Source organism: Poecilia reticulata, linkage group LG8 (genome assembly GCF_000633615.1).
Source record: "Poecilia reticulata strain Guanapo linkage group LG8, Guppy_female_1.0+MT, whole genome shotgun sequence".
Classification (NCBI taxonomy): domain Eukaryota; kingdom Metazoa; phylum Chordata; class Actinopteri; order Cyprinodontiformes; family Poeciliidae; genus Poecilia; species Poecilia reticulata.
Genome location: NC_024338.1, coordinates 8145882 through 8173804, shown reverse-complemented (window position 1 = coordinate 8173804; position 27923 = coordinate 8145882). Strand labels below are relative to the sequence as shown.

General features: G+C 40.4%; 3 protein-coding genes across 4 annotated transcripts; 2 read left to right on the top strand and 1 right to left on the bottom strand.

Annotated features, from left to right (window-relative positions):
- Positions 1–689: 689 nt before the first annotated feature.
- On the bottom strand, positions 690–10600 carry LOC103468443 (ADP-ribosylation factor-binding protein GGA1). 2 transcript variants are annotated; one of them, XM_008415536.1, is made up of 17 exons: positions 10495–10600; positions 9554–9638; positions 9360–9435; positions 9155–9253; positions 8942–9065; positions 8731–8831; positions 8485–8565; positions 6638–6775; positions 5556–5637; positions 5345–5458; positions 5116–5262; positions 4503–4573; positions 4243–4406; positions 3143–3354; positions 2870–3039; positions 2392–2502; positions 690–1420 (listed from the first exon to the last, which is right to left on the bottom strand). In XM_008415536.1, the coding sequence occupies exons 1-17, from the start codon at positions 10535–10537 to the stop codon at positions 1310–1312; spliced, it is 1929 nt and encodes a 642-aa protein (XP_008413758.1). In that variant the 5' UTR covers positions 10538–10600; the 3' UTR covers positions 690–1309. The 2 variants fall into 2 exon arrangements, with proteins under 2 accessions (XP_008413758.1, XP_008413759.1); XM_008415537.2 differs by lacking the exon at positions 10495–10600 and adding an exon at positions 10057–10151.
- micall1b.2 (MICAL like 1b, duplicate 2) lies at positions 10272–23414 on the top strand. The gene is made up of 16 exons (XM_008415540.2): positions 10272–10456; positions 11920–12107; positions 13658–13706; positions 13813–13957; positions 15622–15692; positions 15832–15974; positions 16996–17345; positions 17469–17499; positions 19631–20222; positions 21138–21260; positions 21340–21466; positions 21553–21640; positions 22420–22493; positions 22604–22712; positions 22783–22820; positions 22914–23414. The coding sequence occupies exons 2-16, from the start codon at positions 11962–11964 to the stop codon at positions 23027–23029; spliced, it is 2202 nt and encodes a 733-aa protein (XP_008413762.1). The 5' UTR covers positions 10272–10456; positions 11920–11961; the 3' UTR covers positions 23030–23414.
- Positions 23415–24049: 635 nt separating this feature from the next.
- Positions 24050–26145, top strand: polr2f (RNA polymerase II, I and III subunit F). Its single transcript, XM_008415535.2, has 5 exons — positions 24050–24188; positions 24313–24382; positions 24500–24630; positions 25568–25639; positions 25745–26145. The coding sequence occupies exons 1-5, from the start codon at positions 24169–24171 to the stop codon at positions 25833–25835; spliced, it is 384 nt and encodes a 127-aa protein (XP_008413757.1). The 5' UTR covers positions 24050–24168; the 3' UTR covers positions 25836–26145.
- The last annotated feature ends 1778 nt before the right edge of the window (positions 26146–27923 follow it).

Sequence of the window (27923 nt, the reverse complement as noted above, 5' to 3'; positions counted from 1 at the left end):
GAAAGTAGATTAATCAGCATGCATACTTTAGTTTCCCTGTCATTTTTCACATTGTGAACCTCTGGTTAATGAGCAGAGTTAAATGTAAGTGTTTAATCATCTTACAGTCTTCAGCTCTTCCGCAATCACTTCTTCTTTGCCTAAACTTCATATTTTTATTAATCATTGCAGCCATTTTGACTCTTCAAGCTTGTATTTACCAAGCAAGAGGTCTGCAGCTGATCACTAGTTAATCAAAGATGGACCTTGTTCTTTTTCCTCCTCCTGTAGAGCTTCGATATTTTTCATCATCAGCACAAATTCTTAAGATCACCAAGGAAAAAAAAATACTTTAATTTTCCATTTGGAATATCCCATTGTTGCGTTCCTGCACAGGTCAAATTTACCCAATGTTGTTCGCCGCAGAGCATTTTTACTGGGAGTTAGTGCAGTGGAACGTGACTGAGAGGCTGTGATGGGACGGGGAGGCGGCCATCATGCATCACTGGTCTAAAAAAAAAAAAAGTCCAACATGTCTGAAGGAGACGCTGTAGCGCAGAGAGCATCAGAGTTTGGCTCATTTTGCATATATTTAAGTTTGATAATCGGTTTCACCTGCTAAGGCTTCAACGTTAACTAAAACCCAACGCAATAAAACAGTTTGAATATTTCAAGATGTCTAATAATCAACAGATGAGGGGGAAAAAAACTCCAGTCAAAAGCTTCAAACTTTAAATAATACAACAGCAAAAGAGGCACATATGGCAGAAAATACACAGCTCCGACGATACAGTAGAGTTTGTTCATTACACAAGATGAAAGGAAAACGGAGAAGAATCATTCTTTGTGCAATCAGAAAGTGACTCAGCCACCGTGAGAGAAGCAAGAAATCACACACACAAAAGAAAAAAAAAAAAAAACACTAAAGAGTTAATCAAATGTAGCTTCTTTGTGCAGGAGTCATCCAAACATTTATCCCGTGTTTGCAAAGCATGCCGAGGTAAACGCAGATAAGTTAGAAAACTAAAAAAAAAAACAACAATAAAGCACAAGGAATGAGCAAACATGCACACATTTGTTGTTTTCTTTCCTCCCAGAATGTGATGACAAGCGGTTGCAGGTTTGGACCCGGCCACGTTAAAAAAAAAACAGACTAGACCTAGAGACACAAGAGTGAGAACCGCTCAAAAAAAAAAAAAAAAAATCACCACCACCCAAACCAACGCACGCCAGAATGACCGCAAAGGAAACGTGTCTGAAAACGGCGCCGATGGCGGAGGATGGGCGGCCGAGTCCGGAAGCAGAGAGTCTGACGGGGTGAGGTCAGGTGCTATAGGTTCCCCCACCTCTCAGGGTCAGGAAGCTGTTCTACACGGCCGCTCTCACTGTGCTGCTGCTCGCCCATGGAGAACGATAGTCTGTACTGCAGCTGGACTTTCTCCTGAAGCACACAGGGAAACAAAAAAAGAAAAAAGGAGAGGAGTAATTATTCCAACTGCTGCAAAAGTAATGAACTGATTTTTTTTCCTCATTTCTAATTCAGAATAAATGTCCCATATTTTTAAAAGTTTTCAAGGACATAAATGTTTTTTTTTAGTGCAGCAGATGATTTAATATTTCAGAAAAATCTTTCACAGGTGGATTCAAGAGTCCAGCTAAGTATGTTTTTACAGGTTTATTCAAAAACCAAAAATAAAAGTTACATCAGCTGCAAGAAATGTAGCTGTATTAAGAGGTCCAGCATGCTTGTTAAGAGATATTTATTTCTGCAGTGAATTTTGCCAATATTTATCACAGATGAATATTTTTGGTGCCAAATGATACACAGTTGGACCCGTAAAAATCATATTTGCTTGTAATGGAAAATACATTTTTGCACTAAAATTGCCAATTTGGTGCAAAAATCTTTGTCAAATCATAGCGTGCATGTCTTGAGCCATAGAAAACATGTTTTCTTCATGTCCTGTTTCCTTTTTGTGGTGGACATATTTCAAAATGGCTGCCAGGGTTGTGATAAAGAATATGTGTTTGCACCAAAATCTGTGGTAGTTAATGCCACAGCTAACTCCACTAATGCTGCTAAACACATCTAATGCTAACCGTCTGTCTCACATCTTCATCAACTGGAGTGAGATTGAAAACAGCAAAAGTCCTCGGTCTCTAATTTTGCTGCATATTCTTACTTCATAGGATGACCAAAGTGGAAAATATATGATGTGACATAAAGTCCATCCAGGTCATGAAAACGTGTAACATCTCATGGTCATGCACAGATGACTCAAAAACGGCAGCCATCTTGAAAAATGGAAACATGAAAAACAGGACAAAGTCTCTTGCTTGCACTATATTATTGTTAGTGTAGAAATAAAAACCATTTTTAAGAGGAACATTAAAGCCTGTGCTAGTAGCTACCTTGTTAGGGTTGGCTAGCAGCAGGATCTGCGTGATGGCAGCAGGGGGCAGGATGGGGTTAAAAGCTGGGAGCTCTGACCCCGATGGAGGCTGGAGCTTCACCGCCACAGACTGCAGATAAAAACACAAAAACATCAGCCATCTTTGACCCAGATGCGTTCACATTAGGGATGATATGTATACGAGTCAGAGGTCCTTAGGTTAGTTAGCTTCATTTATTATGATTAAAACTCTAAAATGTGTCATGCAGAAAACTGCAATCGATGCAAACAGAACGGCAGGACAGAAAATTCACACACCTTCAACCGTTCCCCACATCGTCACGTTACAACCACAAACTGTCCCCAGCCCCGTTAACCGCTACTGTTACTCTGTTACCCCTAAATAAAACTGTGTGCAACCACTTCCCTTAATCTAGTGAGTCTAAAAGTCAGAATCTGAGGAGGAGACACAGAGTTCATAGGTCATCGCTGCTGACCTTTGGGGCTGTAGCTTCAAAGTGAATGTTGGTGGTGGAAATAGGGGCGGAGGACAACATGGAGATGATCACCACCAGCACGTCGGGGCGGGACGGGGGCGAGTCGCGGGCGAAGTGAAAGAGAACCCGCAAGCTGTGTCCGTCAAACACGGTTATGGGTAAGAGGCTACCTGGAGGAGGAGCGGTCAGAAACAGGCTAAATCATTAAAGTTTGAAAAACAACCACATATATGCAAAAAAAAAAGAAAGAAAAAGTGATTCCTCTGCACTTACTGGGCTTAATGGATTCTAGAGGTACAAAAACATCGGCCAGTGAGACTTCAGGGGGAGGAGCTGCTGCGTGAGCCGGGGATTTGTCCAGCAGCGTTCCTCCCAGGCTGGAGGCGGAGGGGTCAGCCACTAAGGCTCCGACAGCAGGAGCGCTAGTGTTGATTCCCGACTTCGTCTGGAGATCCCTCAGAGTCGGCTTGGACTGCTGCTTGTCCCTTGAGGAAGAAAGACGAGCAGCACAAACATTTTAACCACCATTACCTACAATGAAGAAAACACTTCTCTGTTTATAAGACCAGAGAAATGTTTCCACCTTGGCTACAAGATGAAGGTTAAGCTGGTCCTGGTCAGTGTCCACTTTGAGATGCATCACTGGGCTGATCATTACGAAGCTACCGCTAGCATAAACAGATTGCTGTGAGCAACTATTAGCTCACAGCAGGGTCTCGGCACGTTTTCAAAAACTTAAGACTTTTTAAGATCATTATGAACAGAATTTGTGTCCCCACAGAAATGTGTGAATGTCGTCCAGCCAACTGGTCAAAACTTTGCATTAACCCATGATAGACGCAAAACAGCTAGCCGAGGTATATTAGCAGCTATTTAGTGGTAGCCTCAGCTGCTTTGAGTCACAGAACACAATGAAGACTCAAACCTTCCCCTGACAGAAAAGTCCAGCAAGGAAAAACAAAACAAAACAGAAAATACAAGATGAAATTGTCCTGTCACAACTAAATACAAGACCCATCAACTTATTATATTCCTACTCTCTGCTTCTAATGAATTTAAGACATTTCAAGGCCCTTAATTCACATCTTCTGCGTCTTCAAGGCCATGTTAAAATGGCTGGAAACAACCGTACATCTTTGAAAAGCAGAAGTACAGCCTCCTGCACAATCAACAAGAAAGCAACAAGAGGTAGTGAGAATGTTGCATAATTTGTCCCCTCTAAGCCTTTTTAAGGCTTAACCAGTCAGAGTTGTGGCCTGTAGCTTTTTTTCACAAAAGACACAGAAGATGTGAACCATTTCCAAAACTCCCGTCCCAAAACTCGAGTCTGAGTCGAGCCGTGCAGTATGTGTGTGTGTGTGTGTGAGGCGTACCATTTAACCTGCAGACCCTCGGGAGGCAGCGACTGCTGCAGCAGCGTCTTCCCCAGCAGGTCCAGCTCATCCAGGGACGACAAAGGTTGGGAGTGAGACGGAGGATCAGGACTCAGCAGGAGATGAGGAGCTGCTTGGACATCCGCATCGATGCTGTCGGAGGACTGGAAGGAGAAATAAGAACGAAATAAGTCTTCATTAGATTCTTGCACCCGGAGCAGCAGATTGTGAAGCTCTGTGACGTTTTTCCCACGGCTCACCTGGAAGGAGTCCCAGGCTGTGGAGTCGTCCGGCTGTGACGGGTTGGAGGTGTGCGTCCCTTCGCTCAAACCTTCAGAAAAGAGACGGAGCTTAGAGGACGTTTCAAGTTAGCTGCGTTTTCACAAAACGTAAAATTGCGCAACTTGGAAGTTACGAAAATAAATTTGCTTAATGAGAACGTGCCAATTAAAATAATAATAATAATTTTTCAGTTATTTTTTTGCGCTTGTGTATAATAGATATATTTCACAAAATTGCAATGGAAACATTTTTTCGCATCACACCAGTCACATGATCAGCAACCAGATGTTACTGCTGGAGGAAATGACAAAAAAGATGACAGGAAGTGTTGAATACACAGATTACAATTCCTCCAAAACGCCACATAGATGCATAACCACTCCCAAGTTTAACGTTATTCCAAAGAGTAAGCTCATTCATGTCGGATTTTAATTCCGTTTCTTAGTTAATGGAAACACCACAGTTCTGAAAATGGTGATTGTTTTTCAGCATTAGCAAAAATATCAACTAAGATTTGCACACCTTAGTAACGGGAACGCAGCCGTGAACCTCGAGAGCGTTCACAGTCGAGTGGGAAAATGGGAACGTTACCGAGTGACATGAGCTCATCGTCCAGCAGGCTGATGCCCGTCTCCTGCGAGGGAGCCTGGAGGCCGTCTGTGGGAGTGGGGAACTCTGGGAAGGAAGGAGGCGACTGGGGCGACGTGTCCAATCCGGACAGATCCAGCAGAGCCGTTCCTGAATCAGTGGGCGGCATTTTAGTCAGCTTACAGCAAAAGACAAGCACTTCTCTTCGGTTCCGTCTCGGCTGCTGACCCACCGGCGGGTTTCTGTGCGTTTAGTGTGTTGTTTCCGTTCACAATCTCGCCCTTCACCTGCTGCTTGTACAGGTTGATGACGTGAGTCAGGCTGTCGTTGGCCTGCAGGATCTCGGCTGCGCAGACAAAGCAGAGTGAGGAGTGACGGTTTTCATGCCACCAAGATGGACGCCTCCCACCCACAAACGGCGAAGGAGAAGGCGCGCGGCTCACCTAGCGCTTCGTCGTTGTCTTCCGTGTCGCTCGCTAGCCGGAACAGCGTCGGCCTCATCTTCTCGCAGCGCTGGTACAAATCCTGACGGCGAAGACGGGAYGGACTCAGACGGGTTTTGTGTTCAGGGTTCGTTCACTTTTCAAACACTTTTCAAGCATTTTTTTAAAGTAAATATTCAAACGTTTCCAGCATCACTTGAGATGAAAACAATACAAACGAACCAAAGAAGACAATTTCTATAGGATATATTTCATTACTGTTATTAATGTCTTCTGATAGTATTCTACATTACACAGCAAGGAGAAAGTAAATTATAATACCACAAAATGTTATGTTTTGAATTATGTCTCTAAAAGCACACCCTGTTAGTCCAAGAACAAAACAGTAATAAAGAAATAATAATAATTCACCCAATTTCAATCAATTTGGTTAAAGTATAGCTCAACAAGTCATTGAGCCTTTAGGAATAGTAAATATTTATTACTTTGAAACCAAATTCAAACAAATCTTGTTGAGGTAAATGGCGTTTCTGCTCAAATTAAATGCTTAAACACAATGTAAAAAAGAAAAGAAAATAAAAAACATTCTGGGCATTTCCTGGCATTTAGCAAATAAAAACAAGAAAAGTTTAGTCTGATTTAACTAAGAAATGTAGCCGTTTTTCTTAGGTGTATGTAAATATCTGGATTTGTGTTTTTGTGTTTGTTATGATGTAAAGCACTTTGAAATGCCCTGCTGCTGAAATGTGCTTTAGAAATAAAATTTGATTGATTGATTGATTGATTGATTGATTGATTGATTGATTGATTGATTGATTGATTGATTGATTGATTGAACTGCATCTGGTTGCACCGTTTTACAAAACTGTGCTGTTTGGATATCAAAGCACTTTCAAGAACTTTGTACAGAAATCAAGTATTTCCAAAACCTTGAAAACACCTGATGGAAATTCAAGCATTGGCAAGGATTTTTAATCACCCGTACAAACCCTGCATATTGATAATCAATCTCACTGTGTGGCTGATGGATTATCACTCACACAGTGAGATTGATTATCACTGCGTGAGCTTGTTTTGTTCACCTGTATCAGGTCGGCGTTGCCCTGGTCGGTCGCCGTGCCGTCGTAGTCCTGCAGCAGCTGAGTCAGCAGAGCGACGCTCTCCTTCACCTCCTGGATGGCGTTGACGCGTTTCGACACTTTCTCCACTCGCCGCTGATCCTGAGCAGACAGTCGGGACATCGGTTTGCCCAAAAGTATTCATACAGGCTCAGAAGGACATCCTCACTAATATGTGGTTGGGATTTTCGCCACAGACTGTTTTCTTTGCAGGCAGCAGAGGAAAAAAAACACACACACAAAAAAAAAAGCACTTTCTGAAGCTTCAGGGATGATTCTGACTGCTCCTTCTCTAGTCAGAACTCATTTCACTGTCTGGCTTCCTGGAACAGAAGTGTAGTGTTTACTTTTTACAATTGCAAAACCTGTTTTGCTGTGTGCTTCTTTTGAGACGAGGTTTGAGGAATTCGGTCGACAGCAGCTTAAATTTAAGACTTTTAAAGACCTTTTTTAATAATCTTGAATTAAATTTAAAACCGAAAAAATATAAATGCCAGGGATGGCTGGGGGGACTTGCTCCATGTCAACAAAGCGCAGAAAAAAAATTATAAAGACAGAAAAGCTAGCTAGCAAGGGTTTATTAGCTGCTAGTTAGCGGTAGCTTCAACCGTCTCSAGTCGCGGAAAGCAAAGATGWTTGTCTGACTCAAACTTTTGCCTGACAGAAAATYTGTGCAAAACAACATTAACTAGTCCTGCCATGACGCAATTTAAGCCCTGTGATGAATACTAGCAACATTTGTTTCAGCAAATTTAAGACATTTTAAGGCTCGAATTTTAGACACAAATTTAAGACTTTTTAAGGATGTGGGGACATCCTGGTTGAAGTCGTTTGTCTTCATCCACTTTGTACAACACACCAGAACCATTGGAGCATAAACAGACCCTCAGCATGATGCTACCACCACCATGCTTCACAGTTAGAGCTGCGTTCCTCCGCTTGAAAGCCTCACGGAGAAAACAAACCAGTTTAAATAAATCCAAGAATTACGCTGTGTGGGTTCTCTTCAACTTGCTGAAGAACACACATCACTGAAGTGACCCAATTCAGATTTTTTTTGACGTAATGCGTCATGTATCCGATCTTCTCATGGCAGTGTGAACAGCACAGGCCGGATTCTTTTTTCGAATGTGACCCATATCCGATACGTATCCGATTCAAATGCAACCTAACGTTCAGGTCGCATTCATTCGAACTGAACGTCACTGATTCTCAACAAATCTCAATATTCTACGTCCTGATACGCGCAAGTGGGAAGAAAAACAACAACCATGACGGACTATATGAGAATAAAGTTGTTAATGTGCTGCTCCGGCCAGATAACAACTTCAAATGCTCCACCGTTAGCCTCAATGTTTACTTCTGCAAACACAGAACACTTCTTCTTTTTATGGCGGTTGGCAGAACACTGAGAACGCTGACGCCATTACGCCCTCTAGTGCGCATGCGGGACACTTTCAGGTCGTTTGCCTGTTCAGACTGCAGAACACATACAGGTCACATTTACCTGCAGTGTGAACGGCCCCGGCAAAAAAATCGGAATTGCCAAAAAATCGGAATTGGGTCACTTCAGGCTGCAGTGTGAACGCACCATTAGATACACATTTCAGCCTGTATTTATACTTTTGATACTGTAAACAGTAGAGAAAATCTGCATTAAATTCACACTTTGTGCATCTAATTCTTGCTAGTAAAATTCAATGTTGAAGCTTTCAGATTAGGAAAAGAAAGATTAAAAAGCAGCGTTTAGAAGCTTTAAAACTCAAATTAAAAAAATTATAAGAAATGCAGAAATAAAACGGAAGGTTTACCTCTTGGACCATTTCCTTAATGAGTTTGTTAGCAGCTTTCAGGTCTTCAGGGTGTGAGCTGTTTAGCAGGCGGGACAACATCTATCAAAGCAAACGGCATTGAAAAGAAAAATGTTATTAACCAGAGCAGAAACACAAACAATGACAGCAAAGGGAAAGTTTAAACAGACAGCAGGAAACTGACTGAAAATGTCTTTTCACCGCATCATATCATTAATTTCGATAATTGTTACAGAAGGTTCTTACTTTTGACTTCTCCTCATCCTCAAAAATTGCATTTTTAGGTCTGCGTGGAGGAAGGTGCAGCAGCTTGTCTGGGGGAAGCTCTGGGTCTTGTTTAATGATACCTGATTTAATAAAAAAGAATCTAATTTTTATACTCTAATAAAATTTTAAAAAATTGTTTACAGAAAAAGCTTACATAACAAAAATGTAGCATTTGCTAGCAGCCTCTTACCTTGTTTCTTTAGCATCTGGTAAGCATCTGAGATCTTGGGCTCATCAGGCAACGCCAACGTCCAGCTGTAGATCAACTCCAGAACTTTCTTTTTTGCTGCCTCTGGAGAGCGAGAGCCTAAATACTGAGAGTCAGAACAAAACGGCGTGTTTGTCAGTTCACCCGTTATGAAAATAAAAGGCTACGCGTTAAGAGCGACAAGACTCTCAGTACCTTTGGGGAAACTACTTTGATGAGCTCGTTGAGAAATCGGAACTTGCCCACTTCGCTGTGAAACCTTTTCCCGCAGTTTCTCATGCACGTCTCCAGGACCTGGAGTTGAAACGGTCAACACAAGCAATGAAAGACGGCAGCGAGGAGGAGGGACAGGGTTTGTTTGTGAAGGCAGATCATTCTGCATGAGCGGGTGTTAGCTCACCAATAGCGCCTGCATGGCCTCCCACTCTTGAGGAGACTGGATTTTGTGGGCCAGGAGCCTGGTGGCCAGCTGAGGTCTGGAACGGGATCAATTTCTCAAGGTGAGAAGATATTTCCTCATAAAAATAAACCTAAAAAAAAAAAGGTAGTACGGGGATTGTAAAATAAGTCAAAAGGCATCGAGTCTCCTCTTACCCCTCCAGGTCGTTGTTGAGCTGGTCACAGAAGGCATTGATGCTGCTCCAGTCTGCGTCTCTGTTAAGTGGATTTGTGGCTCTGTCTGAAATGTCAGCAAACCAAGCAAGGCCAAACGGTAAGTTGAACAAAAATGCATCAAAAAAATGTGTTTGAAAATATATACATGTAGCTGTAGCTAGGTTGTCATATGCATTTATTTGAAATAAATTTCATTTTTCTCTGTTATACCATTTATAAAAAAAATTTTTTTTTACGTAAGCAAATAAAAAAAATATCAACCGCCAAGAAAACTGAAAAAAAGTTGAATAACTATTTGAGAATGACATAAAAGATGCATAGATGAGATTAGGTTTGCTAATATAGTATTCAAAACAACCTGTTATAATTTAGTCATTTAAACCTTGTCATCAAATGTTTTTTCCAATGAAAATACGCGCAATTATTCAGCTCAAAAGGCACGCGACCAGCTGTTCGACTTCACAATTTAAAGAGGAACAAACCTGCCAGTGTGTCACCTGAGTGAACCTCGGGTGCTAACAGTGTCACTATAGCTAGCTTTCAGTTGGCATTTGTAGTCTTTTCTCGATTTTTCTCACGAGATAAAATCACTGTCATAAGCATTTTATAACAGGCGTGATTTAAAAAAAAAAAAAAAAAAGGTTGCCCGGGTGATTCTGACACACACAGCCCGGTAGCAGGTGTCCGCCGGGGAGCTAAAGCTAGCCTGACTGTGGTCGGTGGTGTTGACAGCTGGCAGGAACAGCAGCTCCGCAGCTAGGTTAGCATCCCGGAGGTGGCGGCGGGTTTTGAGCCCCTGCTGCTGCGCCCGGTGAGCCTGCAGTGAGCCGCTATTTCACTCACAGCTCGTGGATAATGACTAGTTCATGTCCGRAGCAACAGGTAACGCCGACTCTGAGGGGTACGTTTGAAAGACTTACTGATATGAGACTCCAAACTCTCCGTATCGGGCGGCGCAGCCATCACTGCGAGATTTATGTACGTAAGGGCACGTAGAGCGAGGCGGAAGCTGCGTATAAGAGGAGTGGACAGAAAAAAAACACGTTTAGTTGCGTTACGTGGAGTTACGTAATGTCTTAAAATCGTATTTTATTACTACAAGTTGGTAATACTATTTATTACTAAGTGTAACATGTTACACTTAGTAATAAATGTAAGGTCTGAAACAAAACACATTTGTTTAAGAGGTGTTTTAATCTATAAAAGGAAAATGAAAAAAAACGTTACCGTTGCTATTAAATCTAATATGTTTCATTTTTTTTCATGTTTAAAATATGAATACATATTTAACTGCAATACATGTATTTCTGTTTATACGATAGTACACATATAAGTATTTTCTGTATAATCCATGTGAGTCAGCTCCAGTCCAGTAATGACGGTGTGATTATAGGTTCTGCGCTCCATAGTTTAACAGTAAACTATATTTACCAGCAAATATGTCATTTCACAACTTTCAGGATAATAATAGAAGGTTGCAAGGCAGTCTTTCATAGTAATACTGTTTTCAAGTTGTCTTTTGGAGAAAATCAAATAAAATCAAAATTCACACGGAAGTCACGGTTAAGCATTGTTTTATATATACAACTTGTAATAAGTACAAATAACCTACCAAAGCAACATTTAGTCTATTTTCTTGACTTTATTTGAGTGGAAAAATTCAAAAAAATATTCTTTTTTTTTAGCAGAGACAGGGAAGCTGATAAAAAAAAACATTGTAAAAGAACAAATAACGTCATCATACAAAGATATAAAAAACACATTTGGTTTCATAATGGGAAAGAAAGAAGATTTAATTGTGAGTTAGAAGGCATGTGCTTTGAACTGCTGACAGTAATCTCGTAACTAGAGACCTTTCCCTCCTAATTATAGAAAAAGAGCGGCTCTACGTCTCCCTCTAGCGGCGGCGTGCTGTGGGCTGTGGAGCACAACGAGGAGGAGCGAGCAAGTTGCTGGGTTTTATTCAAATTAACACCTATTTTATCAGGTCTTTCGGGAGGCTTCGTGGCACTGGACATATTCAGACAATAGTTCTCCTCCCTGTTGAACTCTCTCATAGCGGAGAAACCGAGTCCGCGGCTCAGTGAGTGTGAGAAGAACCGTTTCTTTAACTTTGGTCTAAAATCTGCGGAGGGGGGAAATCTACGCTCTTTATACGCAGTGTGGATATCTTTAGGTGGTGGAGATGCACATTTAAGTGTGAAGAAATAACTTCCTTCCTGTAGCTTCGTTGGGTCGGCGCATTGTTTGTGCAGTTTGGCAGAAGAGGGTGAACGTTTCCTGTTCTCTTCACCAAGCCGAACCGTTCTGCTCTTCTTTCTGTTTGATGTCTCACACGTAAAAAGGGAAATGCTTTCCCCGTCCGCAACTGAAAGTCGCGCAAAAAGATGGCAGCATCACCGAAGGCTCTGCTGGAGTGGTGCCGCGTCACATGCGCCAGCTACCCCGGTGTGGAAGTGAAGAACATGTCAGCCTCCTTCAGGGATGGGCTGGCGTTTTGTGCCATCATCCACAAACACCGACCCGACCTGATGTAAGTAGACCAGAGGCTTCGGCCCTTCATCTGAAATGCTTGTACTTTTCTTTTCTTTTCTTGTCTTTTTTTTTTCTCCCCTCCTCACATGGACCTTCAGTTCAAACTGAGCTGAAGAGGACTGGGTCGTTTCGTTTAGAGTGGAGACTATAATCTGCTGGACTAATCCCTCTTCTTAACCTCTCCAGACCCAGACTGAACGGATCATCTGATGTGTTTTCTCACTGTAAAAATCTTAGTACAATTTAAACTTAAGAGAAAAAAGATAATCTGAAAAGTGTGGCGTATATGTATATTCAGCTCACCTAACAGAATCGTTTTTTTTTTTGTTGCGGGTACAACTGAGTCTTGTGCAAAGAATTTTTTTTTTGGTTGCAGATAGGCTCGCCAATAAGCAGTAAATCAATTAATTGCATGGTAAATTAAAACATGATCAATAATTTCCATCTGAAATATCATTTTTCACGTTTCTCTCTGTTTCTACAGCAAACAAGATGACAAAATATGTAAAAAAAAGAAAGAAAAAAAAAACGTTTTCAGAAACGTCATAATTAATTTTATTTGTAGTTTTGTTGATTTATTGTGGATATTTAAAATGTCTTCCAGTTCCAGTGGTAAATGTTTATTTAAATTTAAAGTGGATGGATCCCTGAGAATGCATTATTATGTCATTGCCATTACATTACTTGAAAGCGGTCTCAACAATGTTATTGTTTATCGCGATAACTTCGGGGACAATTTATCGTCCAGCAAAAAAGTTKCTGCCAAAAGTTGGAAATAATTGAGCGCATTTTAATTTTTCATGTTATTAATTGATTTATTGCTTATTGCGACAGGCCTATCTTTGCATTAACTTTGGTATCGTCCCAGTAAATGTTTAACAAAGCGACATCGATCCCACGAGTAAAACCGGATCTATGATAATAACCAATGTTTGTTTCCATCTTGTTGCTGTGTGTGTTTCAGGAGAGGTTGGCCATATTTGTACAGGCATGTAATAGTGATGCAGCAAAGGATTGTGGAATGTTTAACTGAGACAGAGAAGCAACGTAGTAGTGTGGTCGTTTTTTCCATKGTGTCGAAAGGGCTGTGAACTATTTGTAAAGCCATGTAAAAACTGTACAGTTACTAGTGTTAACAGCAATATTAATATCGGATATTAATATAGGCCCAATTTTTCTTCARTTAGTGCGTCCGTCCTGTAATTATGTGACTTCTGGATGTAATTCATGGCGCTGGATCAGTTTACAGGAGGAGCCACCATGAAAACGGAGGCCTGAGTTTTAAAGGTTTTATTTATAAAAACATTTTTAAGATTCCACACAATAAAGCACGGTGAAGGGTGCGATAAAACACAGTGGTAAATGTTCACGTTGATACTTTTTAAGAATCGGTACCTTTGCTGACTCCAGTCTAATCTAACGTGTAATCTTTCATTCATAAATGTAGCTTGTTTCAGTTTTATGATAGTYCAACCACTTGTGACCTTCTTTTCTCCTGCTTCTGACAGTTTCTAACTTATTATTATTATTATTCTTGCTTTACTCTAGAGACTTCAGCTCTCTGTCCAGGGGAAATGTTTACCAAAACAACAAGCTGGTGAGTCAGTCRCGTCTTTGTTCAAGCCGGCAGGAGTTTCCCTTCCAGCATTGTGTCCGCCGGACCGCGTGTTGGTGAAAACTCCTTCATCCTCTCGACCCTGCAGGCTTTCGAGGTCGCAGAGGCGAAGCTGGGAATCCCTCCTCTGCTGGACCCACAGGACATGGTTTCCACGGACGCGCCTGACTTTCTCACCGTCATCACCTACGTTTCCCAGTACTACAACCTCTTCAGCGGCGGAGAATCTCCCGGTGCGTTGCCGCGTTTCTGTGTGTTTGTCTTTGATTGCATGCGTTGCTCTTTGGTYAAGCCGCCAGTTTGTGGACTTYCTGGYACGAGCTGCTTACCTCACTTCCTCGTGTCGACATAGAYTTACTTTACCGTCGTCGCACAAAGACACGACGGTGAAAATGGCGACAAAATGTYKTGTAACACTTCTGCTGGYCTGGSGTCGTGACCTTTTGCTGCTGAAGAGCTATAAMCGTATTTCCTACTTAAAGAAGCTTCAGTAAAACCATTAATGACTGCAGACACGTTTTAGTACAAAAAAATCTAAAACCCTAAMGTCTATTTGAAATCAAAAGTTCACGATGCTGGACGCTCCAGCATCACAGATCCTCCACTTTACTTTAGCACTTTGCTGAAAAGCTCAGGTCAGGCGGCTTAAAGATGGCGCCTAATGGTTCGGTTGTCATGGAGACGCTGTTTTCCTGATTTCTAACAGTACTTTAGAGATTTCTGTTATCTTTTTGGTTGCAAACATAATTACAGGTYAGAGTCCAGCCTTAAAGGGACAGGCTTCTGTGTCACATCACATTTGTACCCCAGGTTTAAAAGAAATATATTATTAATTGGACGTTTCTAGAAACTCTTATCAACTTAAAGTTAAAGGTTAAATAAAATATATATATATATTTAATTACATTTATTGTAAAAGGATAGTTGGGACTACTGTCATGTATTATATCTTTTTACTAATATTTCTTAATCTAGGAACTTCTCCCCCAACTGATTACATTTTTTTTTTTTTTAATTGCCAAAATGCAAAATTGCTAAAATTATGATRAAGTAAGAGCAGCACTACTTCGACGTGTTTTTACCCGAGCAAAAGGAAAACGTAGCCGACCAAGAAATGACTCGAGTCAGAGTGAAAAAATATTTGGTGAAAATGTGACTTCAGTAACTTGTCATAAAATCTGATTTGACATTTTGAAAAATGTTGCCATCAGCATACAAAATATACATTCATGTGCAAATTCTGTCACTTTTGAGACGAAAATAAAAACTAATACTATAAATAAATACATTCCAACACACGTAGGCAGAATAAACACTTTTTCCAATATTAAACTTTACTTAAAAGCATTACTTACAGAAGGTAAAGTGTRTATGTTAGAGCGATTTAATCTACTTCCAGTGACAATATGCTGTGTTTCCTGTGTCGTATTCATCTTCAAATAGGCTCGAAATAACTTTAAAACAGCAGAGCTGGTTAATAAACAACAGGTCTGTGTCTGCGTCTCATACGTTTCTTTTTAAAAATATATTTACTTTTTCTTGACTTGTATTGAGTATCCAGGACTTTTACTCGTAGTTCATTATCATATTACTCCAGTAAAAGTACAAAGTACAGCGTAGCTAAACTACTTCTGAATGTACTTGTAAATGTAACTGAGTAAATGTAACTAGCTGCTGCCCACCTGTGCTTAACAAAGAGCTGTTTTCATCTAGCTAGCCACGCTAGCATAGCTGCCAGCATGTGTGCAGCAGGATTTAAACAAAAACAAGCAGCGTTTTGAAAAGTGTTGTTTTCAAAGCAACAACCTACAAAGCGACCTTGAGTTTTTTTTTTTTTTTTAAATCAACTGTAATACATTCACGTTTTCATTTCTCCAACTGTCCCTGTTGACTTCAGGTCCCTGCAGGTTGTGGTCATCGCAGGTCTTGAACGTCACGAAGGTGCACAAAACTTTGAGAAGCCAGAAGGTACGGCGGCTCCTCGCTTCCCGCTCTCTCTCTCTCTCTTTCTCTCTCTCTCTCTCTCTCTCTCTCTCTCTCTCTGTCTCTCTCTCTCTCTCTCTCTCTCGCCTTGCGTCTGACTGCCTGGTTTCTCTTCTGCTTTCAGAGTCGGACTGAACTGGAAACCAGTAAAGAGGACAGTCATGCCGGCCCGAGGCCCAGGGTGCTGTGTTCCCTCTGCTCCAAGCCGGTTCACCTCATACAGAAGCTTCTGAGCGACGGGAAGGTTTACCACCGCGGCTGCTTCAGGTGAGAGACGCTCGTCTGTCCTGGTTGGAACGTCGACGTTTGTCTCTAATGCGCCTCAGTTCACCTCTGGTGACATTTGACCTCTACACCTGGCTGTGATTAGGCAGTGCCTTGTCGAAGTGTCCAAACCTCTTGATGTGTTTTGCGTTTATCTACTATGTTCTTCTTTTTTTGGGGGGAGGGGAATTGCTTTTTATTAAACAGTTAGAAAAAAAATCACCTCGAGACTGAAGTCTTTTTTCTCGTTCTTTTATTGCAAAGTAGATCAAGATCAGTCAGATTGGACATAGAACGCGTGTGGACTTTGATTTTTTTAGCTCTGGAATTCGATTAGGCCGTTTTAGCACAGGTTATGCATCATTTGCTTCTCATGAAAACTTTAACGTTGACCAGCGACGGGTTTCTTACAGCCTGCCCTCCGTTTGTGGAGTGAACGACCAATACATTTTCCAGATGATTTGTGAAAAATCTTGTCCTTTCCCTGTTAGAATTTTTGCGCTAATCTGTGTTGTTGTTTTTTTTTTTCAAAAAATTGCAATAAAATACTCCAAGGTTTGCTGAAAAAAAGTTAATGTGACATGCGTCTTTAGGCAAAACCTTACCAAGTAATTTTTGCTCTAGTTTCTTGTGCAAATATCTTATTAGACTTGAAAAAAGGACAAAACTAACTTACACATAACTTTTCAGCAAGACATTTGAGCTTGTTTTAAGTTTAAAATTCCTTAATATTGATGAAAAATTAATAGTTATAAGTGAAATAATTTACCAGTAGAACCGGTACTTTTTTAACGTCAAAATTAAGGAAATATTTAGTTAAAACAAGCTACTATATCTTTCTGAAAAGTCACTTTTATAGTTATTTGTTTTATTTCAAGTGAGCAATAGAAAATGGACCAAAACCCCTTGTTGATGTTTTGTGATTTTTCGCTGAGTGACTCGGTACTAGCAGCACATTTGAGCGGTAAAGTCTGCAACACCTTTAATGTTACATCAGATTTTCTGTATTTGATTCATCTTTCAGGTGCAGGGTGTGCCGCAGCGCTCTCTTACCAGGCTCCTACACTCCAGGAAGTGATCAGACGTCCTTCGTCTGCTCTCATCATGCAACGGACAGAAAAGCTGCCGGCGTCGACAGCGAGCAGCAACTCAGGCCTGCTGGTCATCGGCCCGGTCATCCCATCCAGACGGGTTTCTACTCTCTGAACGGGTCGGCCATCTGCAGCGTGCCTCGCTACGCCGAGCCGCGCCGAGCCTCGGAGGGAAGCGCGCTTCCCGTCCCGGCTCCCAGGAGAAGCATGGACTCCTCTGTGGTTCCTGTTCCCGCGCCCAGATCCAGAACCGCTCAGACAATGAGCGACTCCCCCGCTGGAGGTAAGCGAGTTTTTACTTCACCTAATGTTCTCTAAATGACGCCGCGCGCCTGCATTCGGAAATTAAAACGAATACATTTTTAAATGTATTTATTTTATCTTTTTTTCTGTGCATGTATATCAGAAACCAATCCTTCACCTCAACCTCCTGGCCTGTAAGTGTACTGAACATTTTATTATTATTATTATTATTATTATTATTATTATTATTATTATTATTATTATTATTATTATTATTATTATTATTATTATTATTATTATTTACAAATGACAGAGACATGAAGCACATTTTTACCTTCTAATTAAGTTTCCAGTGGTACGGCGGCTAGTTTATCAAATCTTAAAAAACCCAGAAGAGATTTGAAAAACAAATACGTCAGCCGGAGCGATCCTCAATATGAGGATCTAAAATTTGCAGAAGGAGAAATCTAAAAGTTGCCCCCCTTTTTTTATATCATCTGCATTAGTTTGGATTAAATGCTTAAAACTTTTGATAACTTCATTTTTTTGTAAAATCTCTATCTGATTACAGTTTGTCAGATCTTACTTAGAGATCTCCAGTTAAATGCAACTCAAAGAGCTTTGGCTGAAAACTAACCGCTGCAAATAACTAAATGAACTTAAGTAAATAAAACAATAATTATGAATCAAAATTGTGATAGAAAACGAAGAACTGATGAAAAGTATTTGCAGAAGGGAAGATGGAAAACTGTTCAAACAAAGTACATATGAAACTACAAAGTTATATTCATGCCGTCTCTTATTATATGCATTATATTTTGATTTAATAGTAATTATTTTGTAAAAAAAAAAAAATGTAAAAATTCACTTTGACACTTTGGTTTTTGTAAAAAAAAAACATTTTAAAAAGCGAAACCTGGGTGGAGTGAATTTTATCACAATATTTCGTAGTGCTATTGTGATAACGACAAAAATGATCACAAACTGTTTATTCCTTTTTTTTTTGAGGCAACAGCATTCGTAGCACCACAAACATAAAAATGATGCTCTTATAAAACATTCCTACTCGAAATAAGCTTCTTAAAGAAGTGTGATTTATAAAAAAAATTATCTGCACAGACAGAATTCATTTAATCATATTTACGAATTAATTTATGCTCCTGTTGAAAAAAAAACAGGGAGAAAATAGTAAAATAAACATTTAGTCAGTTTTTTTAAAATTATTTTTATTTACTGAAATTTATTGTGACAACGATGAGTCAAAATTGTTACTATGACGAGAATGTGTTATGATGAATGCCTATCTTATGCGTAAACTGGCCGTAACTGAGGCAAAGCACAAAATCAAAAAGAGGCTTAAAATGTACTAAAAAAAATAAATGACACGTAAAGTACAATTCAAACTCAACATTTATGGTAATCACAGTTCAAATAGGCTGATCGGTGCTGCGTGGCTCAGTCAGATAAACCAAAGCTGTTCTTAGCATTATGTCCAGAACCGGACCGCCAGGGTTTACCCAGGTCAGCCAGAAGTGTTTCCACCAATCAGAGCTCGACTTTACAGCCAAAGGGAATTGAAAGACGGACAATTGACACGAGAGCTTCAGAGTTTCAGGTGTGAGAGTTTAACTTGTCCTCTTCCTCAGTCGAGGTCTGTTGAACCTGGAACCGTTCTGGTTTCACAATCAGAACTTCAGGAGTGAAGCTTACAAACATCCCTGAAGTATTTTACTAAAAATGATGAAAAGATTCATGATCGCTTGTTTTTTGGAGGGGGTTTTTTTGTCTCATTTAAGAGCTCAGCGGAGCTCCAGCTGGTTTTTATATAAACAGCCTAAAAGGTCACAGAGTCACAGAGTGTGACTAAAGAAGTGAAACGATCATTTTGAGCGAGAGTTCACGGGTCGAACAGGAAATGCGTAAATGAACAATGACTTCAAAACCACAAAATCTTACCAAGTATTTTTGGTCTGTAAATATCTTCATCCACTTGAAATGAGACAAAACTAACTTACAAGTAGCTTTTCAGCTGGACGTAGCAGCTTGTTTTAAGTCAATCATTTCTTAATATTGAAGAAAAAGTATTTGTTTCATCGGCAAATTATTTCACTTATAACAAATCATCTTTCCGATGTGACAATCTGCGTGTTTTATTGGCTTAAAACAAGCTCCTATATGTTGATGAAAAGTTACTTTTGAGTTAGTTTTGTCTCATTTCAAGTGAACTAAGGTTGGACCAGAAATACCTGGTGTGGTTTTCTGTTTTTTGCAGTGAAGATCAGGAGCCTCTAATATTCCCTGTTTTCTGTTTCCTGGGGCAACCAGCTCCAGCCCTAAAGTGAAAACCAACCACCCTTGGATGGCCATCGTGCATCCTGGACCCTGGACCCAGCTGCCTCCGGCCCCACCTCCGGTACCCGTCCCTCGGTCCAAACCCATCTCCAACACGCTGACGCTGTGGAACAGACCCAGGATGCCCTCTCTTAACCCATTCGAGGAAGAGGAGGAGGAGGAAAATGAAGAGGTCGATGAAGCTCCTAAGCAGGAGGCGGCCAGTCCGACCGGCCCTTCTGCTGGTCCGTCAGAGAACAGCGGCATCGCTCAAGAAGAACCTGGCGGCGAGTCTGAACGGAACGCAGACGGAGGATGGGACGGGCACGTGTGTGTCTCTACAGAGGACCGTGAAGGAGCGCAGCCTGACGGTAACTCGGGGGGAACTGTCGGCGGAGAACCCGCAGACGGTGGTCGGAACGGTCCGTCATACGCGACAGACCTGAGGTCCTCTGAAGCACAGAGGAGCGCCGCTTTCACCAGGAGTCTGTCCGTGCCAGCGATCCCGTCCGAGCACTCCGAGACCAACGCCGTGGCCACAGGGCTGCGTGACGCCGACCGGTCGGCCTCAGCGTGTGAAGGGAAGGTACGACACAAAACTACTACAGGGAAGAAGTGAATATGTATTAGTGCTTGTTTGCTTGGTTTCAGAAGGTTTTATGTTAAAAAACTTTTCCCGCAGTAAGTTACTATCAGCCCTTACGTTGCATGAAGGTGTTCCTCAAGGATCTATTTTAGGCCCCATTTTCTACTCTATTTCTATAAATGAGTTGCTCAGTAGCATCAGTTTCAGCAGAGACTGTCAGGCTTCCTGTGTTTTACACGTGCTCTACAAAATGACACACAACCTTTTTTTTTCTCCTCACTGTCTGACATTAGTTCACTTTCTGCAAGCAAAACCTGAGTCGTGTCTGCAATAAGTCAATTAATGGCATGATAAATCAAAATGGACCTGATCATTTACAGTTGCGCCCCTTTAACGTCGATGAAAAGGCTGCATTTTGTGAAACACTGCAAACATTTGACATCCAGTACGAAGCAGTTGGCTTGTTTTTTGTTTGTTTTTTTGTTTTTTTTACGACAATCCTAATTTCCAATTTTGCCTGTTTTTTCTTTTTAAATTTTGGTTACAGAGACTTCGCAATACATTATAGTTATTTTTTAATTTTGGATATTTAAAATGTTTTCCAGTTATGGCGTCAAGTATTCATCAGAAATTAAAGGTGTGTTTTTTTTAGGTATTTTTGATTGGGTATAATTGCATTATACTATATCATGACGTTATGATTATTACTACATTAGTTGAAAATGGTCTCAAAATGACAATATTATCATTTATAGCAATAATTCCTGGAATGATTTGTTATAGTGACACATTATTTGCAAGCAAAATGTCACTTGAAATATTACATCCTACCAAATTCTGCTGCTCTTTTTCCACCATAAGCTCTGACACATAAATCATTCATCACTGTTGAAGTTTTTTTCTCCCTATTTTCAGTCTGCCTGTAAAGAAAATCCATTCTCGGAGCGACCCGAGATGACCCGGTCGCAGACGGTTCAGAACCTGTCGTCTGGTCGCGGTCCGGCGCCTGGACACGGTTTCCCTCTCATCAGGAGGCAGGTACAGAGAAAAACCTCCCATGTGTTCGTAATCGACGCGTTCCCGCAGCTAAACGGGCGACTTGCTGTCACCGCGACAGGTGCGGACGGACCGGGACGTTTCCACGGAAGACCTGCAGAGGCAGATGAGGAGCCTGGACGGCGACTTGGAGGCGCTGGAGCAACGAGGAGTGGAGCTGGAGAGGAACATCCGAGACAGCAGGACGGGTACGGCTGACGCTCCGTACCGGAAGGTTTTCTACGTGAACGTCGCTTCTCATGGTTTCTAGCAAATGTGTTTGTTTCTGTTTCAGGTAAAGAAGATCAGATGCTGACCGAGTGGTTCGGCCTCGTCCATGAGCAACACACTCTGCTGCGCAGAAACAAAGAACTGGTCTACCTGTAAGTGGGGCAGACGGAGGTTCCGCCTGTGAGATGCGGTGCCTGGAAATTCTTCCACATTAAGAGCACAAATATTGTTAAACCTTCAAACCGATTTTTGCCTTCAAAAATATTGTGACAACAAAGAAAAAAATAAGCTACCCAAACACGCCCGAAACTGATTTCAGTTCTTTCTCTGCAAAGAATATTTTGCAAGGAAGAACTGGAGAAACATTCAGTGGTCAGATTGACGTACACTCCCATCAAAACAGCTGCACCTGAATCTGTAAGGACGATCCTGTAAAAGCCGTTTTCATATATTTACTGGTGAAAATGTTGGCGATGGTGTTTTATCGTCCTTCCATTTCACAACTTCTGCGCTACTTTGTGTTGGTTGGATTGACCGAATTCCCGACTCGCACTGCAAAAGCACAAAACCTTACTGAGTGCTTTTGATCTCGTTTCTAAATTATGACAAAGCTAACTTACAAGTAACTTTTAAGCAAGAAAAAGAAGCTTGTTTTAATTTAATATTTCCTTAATATCGATGAAGAAATGTTAGCTACGAGTGAAACAACCTGCAGCTAGCAGAGGTTATTTATCGCAATAATTTCTGGGACGATATACATCGTCCAACAAAATTTGTTATTGTGACTAATGTACTTCTGATTAACTGATACTTTTTCATCAATATTAAGGAATAATTTACTTTAAACAAGCTGCTATTTCTTGCTTAAAAGTTACTTGAAATTCAGTTTTGTTTGGTGATCAAATTTTTCGTTTTGTTTTGTTTTTTTCAGCACAAAACAGCAAATATTAGAGGACAGACAAGCGGATGTGGAGTACAAGCTCAGATGTCTCCTCAATAAGCCCGGTAGGTTTGAGTCCTTTCTGCTCAACATCGGCCATCTTGGCAATGGAAACACGATTGATTTGGGTCACTGTTGATTTTTCACGATTTTCCTTTTGTTGTTTTCTAATCAGAGAAAGACTGGGATCAGGAGGACCGAGGCCGGGAGCAGCAGCTGATGGCTGAGCTGGTCACCATCATTGAACAGAGGAACCAGATCATCAGCAGCATGGATCAGGACAGGTATATGGAGACAAATAAAAAGTCTTTTATAATAACAGTTTGAAAACTTTTGGGGTTTTTTTGTCATTAGAGAAAGAGATGAAGATATGGAAAGCACAAGAAATAAGAGTGAGTCAGATAAAAAGCTTTTTTTTAAATATTCAGTCACTTGTTTTGCATTAGCTCGTGAATAAACTGATATATTTCCTGGATTCTCATCAGGCTTTCAGAAGGACGGGCCGAAGAAGACCAAAGGAAAGCTGAAGGCCCCGAAAGTCTTTAAAATGTTGAACCACAAACAGGAGAGCAGCAAGGAACCCGCGGAGAAAAAGAGCTGAAAAAGCATTCCCACCGCAATAACAACCCGTAATCCATGTTCATCTCAAGTTTGTCATAAAAGCATGTAACATCAGTGAGCTACATTTATGTAGTTAAGCTCTTTTATTTTTGTAAAATGTCACTTTTTTTTTTTTTTTTGGTCAAAGTATCTGCCTCACCGTTTGAGCCCGTTGATACCCGATAGTGTGATGTCATTAATATTTTTTTGCTCAGTAACAATTTAATTCATAAAATGATGCAGCTTCGTTCGACTGGCTTCATAATTATATTTTGTCTGCTGCTTCACATTTCATATCATGTTTTTTTTTTCCCAGTTCATCATTATGATATGTTTCCATCTGTATTCTCTCATCAATCTACAATGATAAATATATGTACTTTTTACAGTGTTGGTGTCCTATGATGTGTTGAAACATGGAATCAAGGTATCAAGAGAAGTTAATATTGAAAGGGATAATTATATGTTTACTATAACTTGCAATTTATGAAACAAAAACAAATTCTGTTAACTAAGTCACAATCATCTAAATTAACTGAAAAGGTTAATAATAAATAATTAGTATATAAAAGATTCACTTTAGGAATTGAATTACTCAAAATGCATGTACTTCTCGGTTATACTCTGATTTAAACGAGATAATGAGCGAAAGTTTTGCGGAAAAACAAGTCAACAAGAAAAAAAATACAGAACTTGTGAATACATATCTTTATCCACAATAACGTTTAGCTGACATAGAGGAGACGACTAATAATTTAAAAGACTTTTCATTTATTTTAAAACAAAACACAAGTTTATTTTATATATTTATTTTTTTTGGAAACCTGAAATAAAAGTTTTTGGCTTGGTTGGAAGAAAATTAAGATTAAGTCTAACTTCGCAAGGGGTATTAATAATTTTGAGCAAAAATATTCAGAATACGGACAAAAAATGTGTAGACTATCCTATTTTATGGTAAAGGAGATTTCAAAAAATAAACGGAACTAAAATGGTCCTCGTCATTGCGCACGGAATATTTCACGGCGTACCACTCAGCCGGAAGTTACATATACCGCTCATGTGGGCCAATGTTGACAACAAAACGAGTACCTGAAGGAGAATAGAATAACACAGGAATATACAAACATCTCCAAATAAAACATGTCCGACAACGAAGATAAGTAAGTACTCACTCAGCACAAACAGTGAACACTAAGCTTGGTGTTTTCGGAAACATTGTATATGACCTAACTTTGATGCTAACAGGCGGTTAGCGATTTAGCTAACATGTTAATACATTTGTAGCTTCGATGATGGTGATTTTGATTACGCCGAGGAGGATGAAGGATTAGACGACCTCGAGAACGTTGAAGACGTAAGTACCAATAAAGAAATAGCCATCTAGATAAATACTAAGGCTAATTCCAACCTGGCTGTTATTATATTTGTGATCAAGTTCAGTCTGAATCTGTGATTTCTCTCTGTCGAACAGGAAGATCAGGAGAATGTGCAGATCCTTCCTGCAGGAGAGGGTCAGCAGGCAAACCAGAAGAGAATCACCACGCCGTACATGACCAAGTATGAGAGGGCCAGAGTGCTGGGGACCCGAGCTCTGCAGATAGCGTGAGTGTTTGCACACATGCAGGCAGCACAGCGTCTCCATCAAACGAATATTCTCCAACTGAGATAACCTGAGTAAATAGAAAAATGATTATGGAAATAATCATTTAAAAACGTTTATGGATTGTGGAAATTTATCCTACATAACCTTAGTTTTTCTGAAACGTGGCATTAGTTTTATGCCTGACGTAACACGATGCACGCCTTCAAAACCTTTCTAAAGTTTCCTTTTCGTTTCATTAATCCACGTCATTTTTTCCCAATAATTTTTGTCAACAAACCTGAGATGAGCTTATGGACCTGATGTAGCCATATCTAGGTCAGTTCTCCAGCGCCTAGGACTCATTTAAACCATGACCAGGGCCGGATGCACAAAGACATCACCCTGGGCTGGAGCCAGCTTTGGTTCCCTATCCTCTAAGGGAAAAAAAACAATCTTCTACTAATGCAAATTGCAGTGCATAAATAGGTAGTCCTATTCATGAATTGATGAATGGTAAGTTTAATACCAAGCTGTAGCGCCATGTTGTTCCTCAAAAATTAAAATGTCATAATTTTCAAATACTTTAATATTATTTATATTCATAAAAATCCCAGAATGTCAACACGATCCATCTGATATGAGCCTATTAGCTTTTTATAAAGTGTAATGCAAAACATCCATTTATTTAAAAAAAAAAAAAAAAAGTCTTGTGGGGGATTTCCCCACAAAATTGTTGCCCTGGACTACTGCCGTTTTTAAAGTTTGGCCCAGACAATGACCTTGTCTCTGGAAGTTTTCCTGCTTGCTAAATACGGTAGGGGAACTCCCAGGCTCCATCATGCTTATTGGGAAGTACGCTACATTCTGTGTTTACATTCGCCGCCTCAACGTGATACTGAAATTATGATCCACTAAATTCTCATAATAAAAGCTCATCCTGACATGTTGTTTCGGCAGCATGTGCGCTCCAGTCATGGTGGAGTTGGAAGGAGAAACAGACCCCCTGCAGATTGCCATGAAGGAACTTAAGTAAAGTCCTATTTCGCTTTTTTTTTTTTCTCACATTTGAGATCCAAATTCCTCCTTTTTTTTTAAATTTTTATTTAAAGTCTTTTTATCCCTCCGTTCCAACAGAAGCAGAAAGATCCCCATCATCATCCGTCGGTACCTTCCTGACGGCAGCTACGAGGACTGGGGCTGCGACGAGCTCATCGTAACCGACTAGAGATCGGACCAATCGCCTCTCAGCTCCTCGCGTCACGTCCGGCATCTCACGAGCTTCTACGCTGCAGTTTGCCATATGTTCACACTGATCTGAGTGGATACTAGTAGAAGAATTTATTTATCCTCACCATTTTAACAGCTGTAGTGCCGGGAAGCACCACAAGAGGGAAACATAACTTTTTTTTTTTTAATTATTCATTTAGTATTGCTGTGTTGTAAGATTCCATTAGTTGTTTTCTCCCAAAGACATCATTTGTGTAAAATAAATGTTTAATTATTATTGTTATGAATAAACTCTTTTCTATAAGATGCGTTTTCTGGATTGCTTTAATTGCGTGTCACGCAGGCTTGTTGTGGATTCCAGTTTGCACATGAAATATCAGTTATTTGTCTACGATTTGACTGCATAAATATGCAATTAGGCAGTAACTGTGTCACGTTTGGGTTTTTCCACGGTGGAGCAGTCACACCCACTGAACACATTATTTCCTGTTGCAACCACAAACTTCAGTTTATTTTGTTTTGTGTCACAAAACGGCAAGATGATTATAAAGTGGATGGAGACGTTCTGGGACCATCAGTTCTTGAGTTTTTTTATTTGACACACAAGTATGATTTAATCTAACAGATTAAATTGCAGTAGGTGTCCTAAAGCTCTGAGTTAATGGTCCAAACTTTATTACAACAGGAAAAAAGAAGAGTTTAAAAAGAAAGATTTGGGTTAATCACAATAAATATGACAGGATTAGCCATATTGTCACAAAATTATGTTTTCCTAATATCCTGAATCTCAACTTTGAATCATCCAAAGAGCCACTATTAACCTCTATTAACCCTTTAACAATGTTTACCACCCCCCTTCCAGCATTCCAATGAGAAGTAGCTCATGTAATATGCTGAACAGATGCGCAGGTATTTGCTAATTGCTGCTGGCTAGTCTTAAGGAGTTGAGTGAGGTAGTAATGGAGGAAGACGGCTACTCTGTGAGCCAGAAGCTACAGAAGTTTGGAAATTGCCGCTCCGAGGAGGAACTGCACCAATCAAGGTGGCGCTAGGTCCCTGAATGGTTGCCATGGAGATCAAAAGATTTGTCAAACGTTAGTGAAAGAATCAAAACAACACTCCAGGTGTGTTTTTGATGAGGGAATAACATTATATCATGATATAAAGAAGCTAAAAACAAAAAAATAAAGTTGATTTTACACCATACCGCCCCTTTAAGTTGGCTCTTTGAAGTCTTAAACGTATTTTGTGTGTGGACGTATGATTGGCTTTGGATTCCTGCATGCATAATTCAGATTTCTGGTGTTTTGCACATTTGTTAGTGTTTCTCGATGTACTGCGGGTTAAGCCCGACTCCTAATTCCCTCCGTTTAATCGGCTGTGTGATACTTTGGAAAGACAAAGAGGGCCATTGATGGGAACATTGGGGGAGGAGGGAAGGAAAGAGGGAGCCTTACCCAACTAACTACCTCGCCTGTAGCTTCACTGGGACACAAAGGGACCATTACTCTCTGCGGTCCTCCCTCCTCTCTCCCTCCCCGTCGCTTTCTCCAGTGCTTACCTACGAAATAAACCCAATTTGCTTGTCAGGTTCACTCTGTGATGGAGTGAAAGACGCAAAACGTTTAGTAAAGTTTGCAACACTGGACTCTGGTTGTCAGAAGGGATATTTAGGCCGGCAACCTTTTTTTTAAATGACTTTTTGATTTAAGTAATCATTGTCAGAAACCCAAAGAAGCAGAATTTGGATCGCACCAAGGAAATGTACTGAGGTGAAAGACAAAATCTGACGCGGAGCAGAGCGACAACAATGTAGTCCAACAACTTCAATTAAAACCCAGATTATTACGAGTCCCGCCATTTTCAATGAGTGTAATTGTCTTTAGGCCAATTGGTCAGAAAACATAAAATCCCGTTTCCTAAAGTGCAACAAGAGAGCAAGAGAAAACGTGACTGATCTGAACAAACCAAACAGAGAGAACGTAGCAACCGTAACTGAGAAAACTAATGGTCAAAACATGAATATTCGGCTACAAAATCATCTTGTTTGCTGGCTTTAAGGTGGCCTGATGACCTCACAGTGGTT

What these genes read in the sequence shown, in the direction of transcription:
- LOC103468443 (XM_008415536.1), bottom strand. Translation starts at nt 10,537, where the DNA reads ATGGCTGCGCCGCCCGATACGGAGAGTTTGGAGTCTCATATCA. An exon ending in AGGCCATGCAGGCGCTATTG is followed by an intron (nt 9,254 to 9,359) that starts GTGAGCTAACAC and finishes TTTCAACTCCAG; the next exon opens with GTCCTGGAGACGTGCATGAG. An exon ending in TGCTAGCCAACCCTAACAAG is followed by an intron (nt 1,421 to 2,391) that starts GTAGCTACTAGC and finishes TGTGTGCTTCAG; the next exon opens with GAGAAAGTCCAGCTGCAGTA.
- micall1b.2 (XM_008415540.2), top strand. Translation starts at nt 11,962, where the DNA reads ATGGCAGCATCACCGAAGGCTCTGCTGGAGTGGTGCCGCGTCACATGC. An exon ending in AAACTTTGAGAAGCCAGAAG is followed by an intron (nt 15,693 to 15,831) that starts GTACGGCGGCTC and finishes TTCTGCTTTCAG; the next exon opens with AGTCGGACTGAACTGGAAAC. An exon ending in CATCCGAGACAGCAGGACGG is followed by an intron (nt 21,467 to 21,552) that starts GTACGGCTGACG and finishes TTTCTGTTTCAG; the next exon opens with GTAAAGAAGATCAGATGCTG.
- polr2f (XM_008415535.2), top strand. Translation starts at nt 24,169, where the DNA reads ATGTCCGACAACGAAGATAA. An exon ending in ATGTCCGACAACGAAGATAA is followed by an intron (nt 24,189 to 24,312) that starts GTAAGTACTCAC and finishes ATACATTTGTAG; the next exon opens with CTTCGATGATGGTGATTTTG. An exon ending in ACCCGAGCTCTGCAGATAGC is followed by an intron (nt 24,631 to 25,567) that starts GTGAGTGTTTGC and finishes TTGTTTCGGCAG; the next exon opens with CATGTGCGCTCCAGTCATGG.